The sequence below is a fragment of the Engraulis encrasicolus genome, chromosome 10, assembly GCF_034702125.1.
Source record: "Engraulis encrasicolus isolate BLACKSEA-1 chromosome 10, IST_EnEncr_1.0, whole genome shotgun sequence".
Taxonomy (NCBI): Eukaryota; Metazoa; Chordata; class Actinopteri; order Clupeiformes; family Engraulidae; genus Engraulis; species Engraulis encrasicolus.
In genome coordinates, this window is record NC_085866.1 from 9,292,098 (window position 1) to 9,307,097 (window position 15,000).

The 15,000-nt window shown below is 45.4% G+C and overlaps 1 protein-coding gene across 1 annotated transcript in view; it reads left to right on the forward strand.

The window, feature by feature from the left end:
- plch2a (phospholipase C, eta 2a) overlaps positions 1 to 15,000 on the forward strand; it is a 343,556-nt gene that overhangs the window by 252,559 nt on the left and 75,997 nt on the right. Inside the window, exon 5 of the mRNA XM_063207996.1 lies at positions 11,584 to 11,713. Coding sequence (XP_063064066.1) covers positions 11,584 to 11,713 — 130 coding nt within the window. The remainder of the gene's footprint in view (positions 1 to 11,583; positions 11,714 to 15,000) is intronic.

The window sequence follows — 15,000 nt, forward strand, 5'->3', positions numbered from 1 at the left end:
CGTACATGGTTAATGTGAAGTGATTGGCGCGTGGCGTTAGTGGCTACGCCAACATAAATAGACCTGTGCCCAGGCAGCAGACTGTTCAGGCGGGGCTGCCACTTTTAGTCGGCTTGCATACTTGATGAATGGTTTGTGGGATGTTGCATCGTAGGCACTTGTCGAAAGCCGTTTGTCCAGGAGACCCACTCAAGCAAACTTTTGCCGTCCTCGCAAATAAGATCAGGGTGCAGTGATGCTCATTGCAGAATTACATTTATGATTCCAGAATGTTGCTACGAATTCTCTGGAATTGCTTTAGTTGTAAATAGGGCTTCACAATATATCGAAAATGTATCGATATCGCGATATCAAGAGTGGCGATATGTGTATCACGGAAATAAATTTATTATCACTAACAAGTGAAACATTTCTGTGCAGTCCAATCACCAGCTGAATATCAACAAATGCGCAAGAAGCCCACCATGACCAAAGCCACGGCCCCGCACACAGGCCGACAAATTAGTGATGAAAAAAGCACTCGGCTATATTTCTAAATGTCATTTAAATAGCGTTATCGAGGTATTGTATGCTGTTAATAACAGTGTTATCGAGTATCGTTTTTTTTTCTGACATCGTGCAGCCCTAATTGTGAACATATAGAATCACATCGTTCTTTGGAAAAGGTACCAGAGACGGTTTAGATCGAGACAGGACAGATGGCGGCCATCTTGTTGACGCCTTCGGAGTGCTATTTCGCGATTAAGTAGACCAGATATGAGGGTCAATGGGAAAAATGAAGGGGGAAACTGAGTATAGGACGGGGAAGAACCCAGCGGTTGTGAAAACCATATGGTTGAAACCACCGTGAAAAACTGACCAATCTAGACTGCTTGGTTGTGTTATACGAGTCAAAACAAAGCTTTTTAAGCCACTTTTCTCACGTTTTTTTTTTGGACAGAGCGCAGGCGCAGTAGTTCCGTAACGGCACGAGAACAACGGCTTTTCACAACTGAGCATGCGCATCGTTTCGCTTGCGCCGATGCAGCCAGATGATTGGATCACTGACACCGCAGCTCAGCAGGCACATTGGCTCTTGTTACCAGAAAGGCGGGAGATGTGCGAGTAGACGCCATATTTGCGTTACGAATCTTCACCGTTAATTTCTATGTACGATTACATGGCTGTCCCATCTCACCTTCCTATCAAAATCTCTGAAGGTACTGTAATATGACGGATCATAAGTGTCTACTGTCCATCCCCACTCCTGCCTCATTCAAATCAATGGCGTGTAATTCAGTAATTTAATGGCAATTAACTCAATGTCTCTTCCATGCTGTTAAGCCGGGATTGTTGAGTAGGAGTGCACACACTCCATTCCCTTCCTTGCTAAAGAGGACGAGAGTGGGAGGAAATGGTACTTAGAGATAATTAGCTTTGTGCGTGTACTCTATGTGTGTTTTTGAACAGTGTGTGTGTGCTCCTCCAAAAGTTTGAAACTTGCGAAGCTTGCAATGCGATGTGAACATCTTATTTCTTTTGTGTTACCCTGCAATGAAACTCTGCAAAAAATGGCCTAGCTGCTCTCCTGCATAGCCAGACTCTGTGATGGCCTGAAGATTTTACAGCATGAAGAGTTTCCCACAGGGATGCTCTGTCTTTCCACTGCCCATTATGCAGCGTGGGATATGTGTAGCCTGTACTCTCTCCCGCTCTCTCTCTCTCTCTCTCTCTCTCTCTCTCTCTCTCTCTCTCTCTCTCTCTCTCTCTCTGTCTCTGTCTCTGTCTCTGTCTCTGTCTCTGTCTCTGTCTCTGTCTCTGTCTCTCTCTCTCTCTCTCTCTCTCTCTCTCTCTCTCTCTCTCTCTCTCTCTCTCTCTGTCTCTCTCTCTGTCTCTCTCTCTGTCTCTCTCTCTCTCTCTCTCTCTCTCTCTCTCTCTCTCTCTCTCTCTCTCTCTCTCTCTCAGAACTCAGAACCCTCCTGTGCCTTTGTTCCGCTATAGCGTTCCGCAGCTGAGTTCCGGCCGTTGCCTCTGGATTGTGTGACAGTGTCATCGGAACACATACCGGCAGCATGGAATCTGTCTCTGTGGGGTTCTCTCTCGGAAAATGGTTGTGGGGGAGGAATAAAAACCCATCTGCCACCCCCACTTCATGTTCCACCCACCTCTCCCTCCCTCCCTCCTTCCCTCCACCCCTACAGGCCCTCTCCCTTGACTTGTCTTTAGGGGAAACTGGAGTTGTTGTGAAAATCTGGCACCTAAATCCATCCTCTATCCACCTCACTCTAGCCTGGTCCTGACCATCCCATAATACTACCATTTCCATTTCGTATTCATGGTCTGGACTTTGTTTGATCTGACGCGATTGCAGGAAGCAGGAAGGATATTTGCGGAAAAATCAGGTTTTAACTTATAAGTTGTTGAACAAACATGTCTGACGTCTATCTATGGCGATGTAGGACCGTTTAACAGACATGTCTGACAGAACATCGTACTGTAGGATAAAATTACAATGTAGGACTGTTTGTCAGAACACCGGCGCAAATCCTACCGGTCAACATCGCTTCACAAAAGTCTGGTACCAGACGTAGTGCGGAGCCAAGTGTCTTGGTGGAAGTACGTAGGATGGCGTGCGAGGCTAACCTCACTCACCATCTTCCTCCAAATCCAACAACCCTATTCCCATAGCCTGCCATTGGAGAGGTGGAGGAGACGTGGCGTGGCACCTTACGTCCGCATTAAATTGCCTCGTCGTCACCTACCAGCACACCTCAGCTCACTTCTATAGGCTGCCTTGGTGCGTTAGGACGGAGAGCCTTGGGTAGCCATCCCACCTCACCCTCTTGCTCCAACCCTACTGATCCCGCTCCTGTACCCTGCTTTAGGAGAGCCGTGGGAAGCTGAAAATCTGCCACCCCACTTTACCTTCCAGCTATCTCAACCCCTATCCCCATCCCTCTCTCCGAAAACCTGCCTTTAAGGGAGGGCCATGGGTAGATGAGGAGAGAGAGAAAGAGAGAGAGAGAGAGAGAGAGAGAGAGAGAGAGAGACCCAGTGGGTGGTGCCATCTGCCACGGATCTGCACTGGCATTTGCAGCAATCGATAGACCCATTTGAGGAAAATGCCTGTGTGTGAGCGAGAGTGTCTGTGAATTCATGAGCGAGTGAGCGAGCGATATGTAGAAAGAGTTAAAACGAGAGCGTGGTGAGAGAGAGAAAGTAGAGGGAGGGAGCATGATTGAGCTGAGCAGTAGGGTTGGAAAAAAGTGCCGAACAAGAACAAAGAGCGGATGGTTTTTTTTTTGCCAAAGCCCACACCTAATGTCTCAGTGGTGTGTGTGTGTGTGTGTGTGTGTGTGTGTGTGTGTGTGTGTGTGTGTGTGTGTGTGTGTGTGTGTGTGTGTGTGTGTTGTGTGTGTGTGTGTGTGTGTGTGTGTGTGTGTGTGTGTGTGTGTGTGTGTGTGTGTGTGTGTGTGTGTGTGTGTGTGTGTGTGTGTGTGTGTGTGTGTGTGTGTACGCACGTGTGCGTGCGTGTGTCTGTGCATGCGCGCGCACCATGGCATAGTAAGCCTGGCTTAGCTTAGTGTGGTGCCCACAGTGATTGCCTGTGGGTTGGCACTGCGAGAGATGCATTATGGAGAGAAATCTTTAGAAAGTGCTGCAAGTCCACTGAGGCGAAAAAGAAAGGGAGACAGTCATCGCCGCCGCCACGGAGGACATAGAGAGCCACTGCTAAAAAGGACACCTCCACATAGTCATCACTAGAAAGCTTGAGGATTCGGTTACACTTTATTTTAGGGATTAGCACTAATACATACTGTACAATATGCCTGTATAAGTAACTTGTAAGGCATGTACAAAGCAAAATCAAACATTTGTTGGGCATGTATTCGCAAATGTCTTGTTCATGCACAATAAGGGATTTATTACCAATTTAACCTTAGTAAGGACCTAGTAGGCCTTAGCGTTTGCTTAGTACATGCCTTACAAGTTAAGTTACCTATGCAGGCATTAACATTGTATGTATTAGTGCTTATAGATGTATCCCTAAAATAAAGTGTTACCGAGGATTCTCAGTTTTTCCCACATTGATAAGGCATTGCTTGAGGATTCTCAGTTTTTCCCACATTGATAAGGCATTGCATTTGCCAATAACTCATGGGATGCAGTACGCTTTAACAATATTTCGGTTTATTTCAAAATTATATAGAGCTGAAATGTTTGTCTGTAAGATGCCCTTAAAATACAGTAAAATGCAGGCATGAATGCAAATATAGCTGCATGTCTGAGGTCCTATTCCTATTACAGTTGTCATATGTACAGTTGTTCATATTTTATTGATGTCATACTACACAAGCTGCTCAGGCATTATAGCAAGGAATTATGGATATGCCCTGAAGAATGATCAGTAGGCCAACATTTGTAGGCATCTTAGTAAACTAATATACACATCAAATAACTATAAAAATCTAGAGTCCCTCCGATTTCCTTGCCTAAATAAGTTCGGGAGTGCGTACGCCAATAAGTACCAAGGACCCTGAAGCGCTCCAAATTCATGTTTGTTTTCTGAAAAAGCATTATTTTTTATATGGTAGTTGTATTAAAATTACCACACTTCCAGCGTACATGACTGTCTTCTGGCATATTACCTCTGCTGCACCAAAGCTAGTATTGAGAAGCTAAGCACAGGTTCCATGTTTGTATTCCGACAGAGGCATTAAAACCCAGCACCCAGGAGTTTGCTAGACTTCTTAATTGTCGTGTCCAGCCGAGACTGAGAGGATCCTGCTGGTAAAACCCCCTTTTTAATGGCCTTATCGAGCCGTCCAGCCCCCTGTGTTTGGTGCTGAATCTGCTTTGCTGAAGACACTGAGGTGTTACATTTGCCTCGGATGAACCCTTTCACACGAGGCAGTAGAGACATTGTGTGGGAGAGTGAAACGAGGTGTAAAGTCCACACATTGCTTAGATAACCGCCAAATAGACTCTAAATGTTGAAATGTCCTTGTGTCTTTATGTACAGTACTGGATGTGGGTGTGTGCGTGGATGTGTTTTTGTCAGTGTGTGCATGTTTTTGTATGCACATACTGTGCACAAAAGTTTTGTACTTTATTATTTGTACTTTACGTTTGTGTGTGTGTGTGTGTGTGTGTGTGTGTGTGTGTGTGTGTGTGTGTGTGTGTGTGTGTGTGTGTGTGTGTGTGTGTGTGTGTGTGTGTGTGTGTGTGTGTGTGTGTGTGTGTGTGTGTGTGTGTGTGTGTGTGTGTGTGTGTGTGTGTGTGTGTGTGTGTGTGTGTGTGTGTGTGTGTGTGCGCGTGCGCGCTTGTTGGATTGAATTTGTTCAATAGAGCTTGTGTTTCTCTGAAAGCATTAACAATATAAGGTGTTCAAAACCCTCAGTTTCATTAAAGACCTGACACGGTGTGAGTGAGAGTAATAGAAGTCCAGAGGAAAAGAGGTGGAGCTGAAAAAGAAAAAGAAAAAGAGGTAGAGATAAAGTGAGGGAGATGGGGAAGAAGGAGTAGCGAGAGAAAAGGGATGGCAGAGGAAATCCAGTCATCGGTGTTGTAGTGGCTGTTGTCAAAATGTCTGTGGCAAGGCTGGCAAGGCTTTATCATGCTCACTCAGTCATCCCAATTCAGCTGCTTGGAATTGTTGTGAAATGAAATAATTGAATGAATCGAGAGAAGGAGGGAAGGTGGGGGTGCGGGTGGGGGTGTCGTGCCGATCCTGTAAGCACTTGAAAGAAAAGCAGATTCCAATCATTCCCTTTCACTTAAGAAGTGATGTTGAAGAGGAGGATGAGAGGTTTGCAGACAGGGCAGGAACTGGGGGAGAAATAAGGCCCGGGCACTTTTGTCTTAAAGGGGGGCCCCTCATAACTAGTGGCGCAGAACTGACTCACCAGTGGGCCCCTATTTTAAGATCTTTATTTTTATTTTTATTTTTATTTATTTTTACATATCTGAAAATAGGGTGCGGGGGCCACCGGAAGAGGGTGCGGGGCCCACCGGGAAATGCCCGCTGTGCCAGATGGTCAGTCCAGCCCTGTGTGCAGACAGAAGGATAAGATTGTGGATGGACTCAAAGGAGGGGTGTACATGAGAGGCAGAGGACGTGTGTGTGTGTGTGTGTGTGTGTGTGTGTGTGTGTGTGTGTGTGTGTGTGTGTGTGTGTGTGTGTGTGTGTGTGTGTGTGTGTGTGTGTGTGTGTGTGTGTGTGTGTGTGTGTGTGTGTGTGTGTGTGTGTGTGTGTGGACTCAAAGGAGGGGTGTACATGAGAGGCAGAGGGTGTGTGTGTGTGAGTGTGTGTGTGTGTGTGTGTGTGTGTGTTGGGGGTTGTATTTGTGTGTGAGAGAGAGGGGGGGGGGCAGAGGACAAGTGATAGAGGAAGAGATGGGTGGATTGGAGATTGGAAAAATAAGGAGGGGGTGAGAGAAGGAGAGTGGGGGGGGTGGGTGAAAGAGTTCACAGGTGGAGAGATGACAAGAAAAGGCAGTGAATGAGTCAGGATGGGCGATAGAGTAAGAGGCGGGTGTATCGGAGATTGGAGGAAAGACAAGGAGTGCTGATGGAGAAGAGAAAGGAAGAAAAAGTGAGATGTAGACTTGAGGAGTGGGGAGGATGAAAGAGAGTTGAGGAGTGGAGAGAGAGATGACAAGAGAGGTAGTGATTCGGACACAAAGCTGTTGATGGGGAAAAAAAGATCAGTGAGCGCTAGAGAAGGAACACAAGGCAGAGGTGCTGTTTCCACGTAGCTTGATATTTTTATATGTGGATATTTTTTTTCTCCTATGTGGCATTGGTTTTGCATTGGTTTTGGCCTTCCGTTTCCACGTAGCAGATATTTAAAATCCAGGTAAAAAAAAGCAGGAAACGGCTGAAACACATTTGTTACAAAGGAGGATTTTTTTTAATCCACATGCTACGTTAACACCTAAACAGGAGAAAAAAAAACCCTGCTAAAAAAATATCCTGCTACGTGGAAACAGCACCAGAGTGAAAGAGAGCAGAAGCTGGGAGGGAGGGAGGGGGGGGGGGGGGGATGGGTGAGAGAGTGAGGGACAGAGATGGGCTCATGACAGATGAAGGGATATGAGGAAGAGGACAGATATCCCTCCCTTCTGTAAGAGCTGTGTGTGTGTGTGTTTGTGTGTGTGTGACAAGGACAGATATCCCTATTTTAAGTGTGTGTGTGTGTGTGTGAGTGTGTGAGTGAGTGTGTGTGTGTGTGTGTGTGTGTGTGTGTGTGTGTGTGTGTGTGTGTGTGTGTTTGTGTTCGTCAGTGTGTGTGTGTGTGTGTGTGTGTGTGTGTGTGTGTGTGTGTGTGTGTGTGTGTGTGAGAGAGAGAGAGAGAGAGAGAAGAAAAATGGAAAAAAATATATGCCTGGGAGGTGGGCAGAGACAGAAAGACCGAGAGAGACGGGGGAATTCATACATTCCGAAGTGGCCCAAGACATGAAAGCCAATGCGAGAGCAAAGGAAAGGAGCTGTGGTACAAAAGGTGTCAAAGAGTTTTGAAAGCAATGGGGGAAAATATGGAGACGGATAGTCAGAGGAGGGGAATGCAGTGGCTAGAGAGAAGCTAAGGATGGAGAAGAAATGTAGTAATGAGTGAGTGAGTGAATGTCTTTTCAGACTGGCCATCCCTTGTCGGGAAGCCAAGAGCTTGCTTGCCTGCTCCCACAGTCATACCATTATGTGAACCACATCATCGACAAAGTGTGATGCTACAACCACAAGCACACATTGTTGTCATCTTTCACTAAACAAAACGCATGTGTGTTACATTGTGCCCATGGGAATAATATTTTCAGCTCCGGAAGGCTCTGATTATCTGTGGGAACATGGTTGGTACAGGAGGGTTGAGAGGAGGTCTAGAGCAGTGGTTCCCAACCTTTTTGTTCAGGGACCCATGTTTTTACCATCGTAAGCTTTGGTGACCCAACTGCGCGAGCGCCTGCACGAGAGGGAGTCACATGCTAGCCTCGGTTTCCTGCGAAAACTCATTTTAGTTAGTATTTTATTCCTCAATTCGTCTTCAGTCAAATATAGAATAAATATTCAATGTAGCCCTTACATTTTGTTGCTTCTATGCATATATTAGTTAAATGCTTTGTCATCAACATGGGCTATGTATGGTATTTAAAATTAAACCCCTTAAAATCAGGAGGGCTTCACGACCCTCTGTGGATCTTTGGCGAACCATAGGTTGGGTCCCGAACCATAGGTTGGTAACCACTGCTCTAGAGGATGCCATGAGGAGTGCCTGACATGACAGAACAGGAAGGAAGGAAGGGGGAAGAGTAGTCTTCCACATAGTGCAATCAGGACGCTCTACCACACTGGATCTTCGAGCTATATTTAGCTTGTACTTCTCCTCTCCTCTCCTCTCCTCTCCTCTCCTCTCCTCTCCTCTCTTCTCCTCTCTTCTCTTCTCTTCTCTTCTCTTCTCTTCTCTTCTCTTCTCTTCTCTTCTCTTCTCTTCTCTTCTCTTCTCTTCTCTTCTCTTCTCTTCTCTTCTCTTCTCTTCTCCCAACCTCTCCTCCCCTCTCCTCCCCTCTCCTCCCCTCCCCTCTCCTCCCCTCTCCTCTCATCTCTTCTCCTCTCCTTCCTGCTCCCGTCTTCCCTCCTCTTCTTGGTTCTCAGGCATGGAAGGGGAGCGGAGCAGAGCAGAGCTGTGCAACCTGCTCTTGTGTAACCGAGAAACACACTCTGCAACAGAAGAGAATGAAAACCCACCCACCTCTGGTCACAGCCAGCAGCTGTTGTCATCCATTTCTACTTGTTTCCATTTGCTGTGTCACCGCATAGCATCTTGCAGCATGCAGACTAATGCATTTATGTTGCACTCTAATAACAATATTAGAGTTCAATTATTAGTAGTAGTGTTTAGTGTACAGTGGTGTGCATGGGCAATGCCCTTACAATTCGATTCGATTTGAAAACTTGATTGAAACTTGAAGAAACATTCCACATCGATTATGGCATTGGCATTTCGATTACCGAATTGTCCTAGCCCGCATTGCGATGCATTGCCGAATCGATGATAGTTGACACCACTAGTATTTAGTGACTAAATGTTAAAGGTACACTGTGCAGGAAATGGTCAAAAAGGGTACTGCAACTATGCTGCTCATTGAAACTGGGCTGCCTATTGCCAAATTTGATCTTTACATGAAAGTTTACTAAGTAATAAACAAATATTTTCTAGTATGCTCCAAGTACAGTCATTTTTGCAGCTAAAAATGGCTATTTTTGGAAATTCAAAATGGCGGACCATGGAGAAGATCCCCCTTTTCATGTATGAAAAGTGCAATTTTTCCCAGTCATAATGAATACTTAGACTTTGGTGGTGGTAAGTATTCATGAAAAAGGTAACATTAGTGAATGGGCAGCATGAATTCTGGAAATAAACAACTAAAAATCTCACACAGTGCCAGGAGGTTGGGATGGAGACTGCAACTGGTGATTTGTCTCTTGCTCCTTTTGGTTGTCTCATTATACGTTCACAGTCACAACCTCCCTTTGAAAAGTTATGCTGGGCCACTGCGTAATTGGAAGGTGTCTTGCAAAGGGTTTAAGTAAGGGGCGCTTGCCAAGGTTCATCTTGTTAGAACAAAATATGACAAATGTCAAACAACAAATTAACCTCTTGGTTGTGTGTCACACGACAATGCAGCATGAATGGGCTCGGCGCTACTTCTGTTCAGTAAGTAGGGGTGAATACTCTGAGGGATGAAACCAGATCTCTGCCCTGTATTCTTTTTAGTCATTTTGCTGTCTCACCCTGTCCACAGAATACTCTTTAAATTATCTGTGTGGTGTGAAAGTGGCAACGCATAGAGTGGAAGCCACTGATTTGGTACCCTGTTTTTCAGACTGCCTTTTGCAAGGTCCTTGCAAGTTCAGTACAATCTCCATTACCTTAGTCCCCCACATATTAAAACCTTAGAAGGCCCATGGAAGTTGCATAATATGTGCATGGAAGGGGACAAAATAAGTAGGGATGGGATATCGGTATTGGTGTATCGGTATCGGGTTCAGATATCAACATAATTCAGAGATTGGATCGGATCCGAATTTTCCCAAAGTATCGGAAATATGGACATTGAGCCAGGTGTAATGTTAATTTCACTTGCATATTAGTTTTCAGGATGAGATTGTTACTTTTTTGCTTGTTACTTTTTACTTTTGGTTGGTTTATTGTTCTTCTGACTTCTTTTTCTGACCAAATAGTCTACTTGGGCCTACCTCAAGTTGAAACCCATGCATATATGTGGTTTTGGTATAGGATGGGAGTAGTATCGGTATCGGCAGATATCCAAATGTAGATATCTAGATCAAATCGGAAGTGAAAAAATATGTATCGGTGCATCCCTAAAAATAAGTGTCTCCTACGGTTAACCAACAGCGTGATGTGATCACTGATCTCTGAAGAGGTGTTCTTTGTGATGTGGAGTATACAGTTAGCCTCGCGAGCCATCCTATGTACTTCCGCCAAAAGGATTGGCTCCACTACGAGTCTGTCAGTGCTTCTCTGTGGAGTGCCTGGAGCAGTAGGATTTTGATCGCAACGCAACCCCCCCCCAGAAAACAGCCAATAAGCGTCCCACGTGGGGGCGAAAGGAGGAAGATGCTAGTGACAATGACGTACACATCTCGGCCAGTCATTGGTCTGCGCTATGTTGTTGTTGAGTAACTGCCGGCGATTGGGTGAGAGGTGTCCAATAATTTCAAACCATAACTGAGTGCAAACTTCCTGCTTCTTGCAATCGCTTCAGGGCAAACAAATGCCAGACCATAAATACGAAATGAAATGGTAGTATTATGGGATGGTCAGGACCAGGCTAGTATACAGTACCTTTCCTTCCCGTTTTGTCCTTTCTCTAAGTCATTTGCTGTCTCACCCTTTACCGTCCTATTAAGAACCAAAATGTCCACAGAATACACTTCTAAAAGTTGTGGTGTGATGTGGGGGGGACAACGGCAAAAGTGCAGTACCATGAATTATGGGAGGAGGGAAAATATATGCTTTTGGTGGCCGCCGTGACCGAATGGCTAGGGAGGTGATCTTTGGATGATAGGATTCCAATTCTACCATCTCTCTTTACCTCCATCCATGGCTAACCCCACATTGGGACTGTGACTGGGACTGTGACCAATACCCTGTAAATAGCTGTAAGCCACTTTAGATAAAATCGTTAGCCAAGTGTAATGTAATGCAATGTAATGTAATGTAATGTAATGTAAAGTGTTGCATTGAGGAGGAGTGTGCCTGCATTGAGGATTAGTGTGCATCCCAATATGTGACCTTGCCTCCTCCACTTGCCTCCTCCACTTACTTCTCGTCATGATGACATCACTGACAACAGCATTATATTCTCATTTGCAATTGGGATGGTGAATGAAAAGCAGTCCCTCAAAAGTTGTTGTGGCTAGGCTGACAGCTGGGAAACTTCATCGTTTTCTCCACGGAGGAGGGGTCAGGAGGAGGGACGAGGAGACAAGCACAAGTGGAGGAGGCAAGGACACATATTGGGATGCACCCTTAGTGTGCCTGTGCCTACGTTTTGTTGTGAGCCTTGACCCCCGGCGCGTCAGGTGGCTGCAGCAGACGTTCAAGGAGGCGGATAAGAACGGCGACAACAACCTGAGCATCAGCGAGGTGCTGCAGCTCCTGCACAAGCTCAACGTCAACCTGCCGCGACAGAAGGTCAAGCAGATGTTCAAGGTACACACACGCACGCACGCACGCACGCGCATACACACACACACACACACACACAGACCAATGAGTGACCAAAGGCCAGGGTCCAAGTGGTAAGCCGTTTACAAAATGTTTATGCTTATGTATGTTGTCTGTTTGAGGTTTTGTATATGTACAATACATGCGCTTTTCTCTGTATTTTGTGAAAGCGAAAGTGAGAAAAATAACTGTGGAAATAAGGATCTGTGGAAGTGTAAGAGACCGTATCTGTGCTTTAGAGTAATCTCAAGTCAACATCTCCAGAGACAGTGACAGCTCAGCTGTCTGAAGTGTTGGCTAATAAGACTTACCAGTCTGGCATGGATATGGGCCAGCGTTGGGCCTGCATTGGGCCAATATCAGGGCGCGTTAAGCCCCCGTCTTGGAATATTGGAATGCATGCAAGTATTCTCTCTCCCCAGCAGGCCACATATTTGTATGTTTGTATATTTGTGGCATAGCAAGGCTGGCAGCACTGGGCCAATATCGGGTTCAGTTAAGCCTCTCAATTTGGACTGTTGGAATGCAAGTGAAGTAAGCCAGTCCTCTTGGGCCTCAGATGTGTCTGTTTGCGTTTGACTGGAGGGTTGTTTGGCATCGATGTGTAATGAAATACAGAGAGGGTAAACAAGAAGCGCTGCAGATGGATCGAGGATTACTGAGATCTGAGGTGCAGACTATTGATTTACGGACGTCGGTCACCGTCACCACCGTCTCTGTCTCTGTCTCTCTGTCTCTCTCTGTCTCTCTCTCTCTATCGCTCTCTATCGCTCTGTCTCTTTCTCTCTCTCTGTCTCTGTCTCTCTCTCTCTCTCTCTCTCAATTCAATTCAATTCAATTCAATTCAATTGACTTTATTGGTATGACAAAAAGGAAATGTATTGCCAAAGCATAACATATGGTTAACATGTACTAATTCAATACAGTAAACATGTATTCATTAATTTATACAGTAAACATGTACTTATTCATTAATACATACAGTATACACATAATGTGTGTGCTCTCTCTGCTCTCTCTCTCTCTCTCTCTCTCTCGCTCGCTCTCGCTGTCTCTCTATCTGGACGCACGCACGCACGCACGCACGCACGCACGCACGCACGCACGCACGCACACATTCTCAAGGCAGGTGTGTATTTCCTGTATAAAGTGTCATTGGCAAGACCTTCCTGCCACCTCTCAGTAATTCAGTCAATTAGCCTAAGATGCTTTTGGTGAGCAGTCATGGCCTAAATATTGATTTATTTTTAGTTCTGGGGCGATAGTTGACTATTCTGCTTCATTTTCTCTGCACTGACCTGATTGCTGATGACCTGGATGTCAATAAAATATTTTTTATTTTTAAGTTGTACCCACAGGTAAGTGTCCACTGGTATCTGGTCATTTCAAGTTTAGGCATGTGTTCACATGTGCAACTGTAGCGTGTGTGTGTGTGTGTGTGTGTGTGTGTGTGTGTGTGTGTGTGTGTGTGTGTGTGTGTGTGTGTGTGTGTGTGTGTGTGTGTGTGTGTGTGTGTGTGTGTGTGTGTGTGTGTGTGTGTGTGTGTGTGTGTGTGTGTGTGTGTGTGTGTGTGTGTGTGAGCACCCATGTGTGTGTCCGCACGCCTGTGTGTGTGTGGGCCCGTGTGTGTGTCTATGCCCTTGTGTGTGTATGAGTGTTTGTATTGTTTGTGTATATCTAGTGTGTGTGTGCGTATGTGCATGCGTGCACACGTGTGCGTGCCCGCACGCCCGTGTGTGTGGGCCCGTATGTGTGTTTGTATTGTTTGTGTATATCTTGTGCGTGCGTGCGTGCGTGCGTGCGTGTGTGTGTGCGTGCGGGCGTGTGCTTGCTTCTCAGTCTGTACCACTGGCAGGTTGTGAAGCTTCACACGCTCTCAGCATTGACCCATATGGCGGTAGCCATGCAGATGGCTCCTGTGTTGGAACACGCAGTAAGCACAGGGGATCAATCTGGGCTCTCAGAGTGTGTGTGTGTGTGTGTGTGTGTGTGTGTGTGTGTGTGTGTGTGTGTGTGTGTGTGTGTGTGTGTGTGTGTGTGTGTGTGTGTGTGTGTGTGTGTGTGTAGACATGTTTCAATGCGTGTGGATATTTGCCCATGGCGATTTTTGTTTGTTTGTTTTCATCCATGCACGCCTGCGTTTACGTCATGTGTGTTTATTTACCAAATCATTTGCTGTTTTGTGCAATTCATCTGGGATGCAGGAATAGATAACCTGAAGAGACTGCGTTAACACTTTATTTTAGGGATACATCTATAAGCACTAATACATACAATGTTAATGCCTGCATAAGTAACTTGTAAGGCATGTACTAAGCAAACGCAAAGGCCTACTAGGTCGTTACTAAGGTTAAATTGGTAATAAATCCCTTATTGTCCATGAACAAGACATTTGCGAATACATGCCTAACAAATGTTTGATTTTGCTTTGTACATGCCTTACAAGTTACTTATACAGGCACATTATATGTATTAGTGCTAATAGATGTATCCCTGAAGTGTTACCAAGACTGCATGAAAAAAGAATCTAGACCAACACTAGCCAGTCTGTGCCCTCCTAGTGACGCAACACCTTCAGCGTTGCTTCTGGTCAGGCCATGAGCAATACAAATATCGAAAAAACGGGAACTCCTCCCACTTTGTTGGGAAGCAAACACACCATTAGCAAACTAAGGGAGGTGGGTCAACCATGCCTTTTGGGAAATGTTAATTGTTATGCTCTTGGTCAGACCAAGTCTCAAAGAGATTTGAAAGTAGATGAGAATCAGGCTAGAACAACATCATAATATAGTGGTGTATCTGGTGGTGCTATTAAAATACGCTATGCCAAAAATCCAGTTCAGTAGAGTAGTTCAGTGGAATAGAGCAGTGGTTCCCAACCTATGGGTCGGGACCCAACCTGTGGGACACCGAAGATCCACAGGGGGTCGCGAAGCCCTCTTGATTTTAAGGGATTTAATTTTAAATATCATGTATAGCCCATGTTGAATAAATGACAAAGCATTTAACTAATATATGCATAGAAGCAAAACATGTTAGTGCTATTAAACATTTATTCTATAATTGAATTGTGGAATAAAATAACAAAAATGAGTTTTCGCAGGAAACAGAGAGTATTATGTGACTCCCTCTCATGCAGGCGCGCGCGCAGTTGGGTCACCAAAGCTTACAATGGTAAAATCATGGGTCCCTGAAGAAAGGCAATCCTTGCCTAGATGTAGTACATAAAGGACATCCTGCCTCCTCCTCCCATACACTGATGTATACAGTAC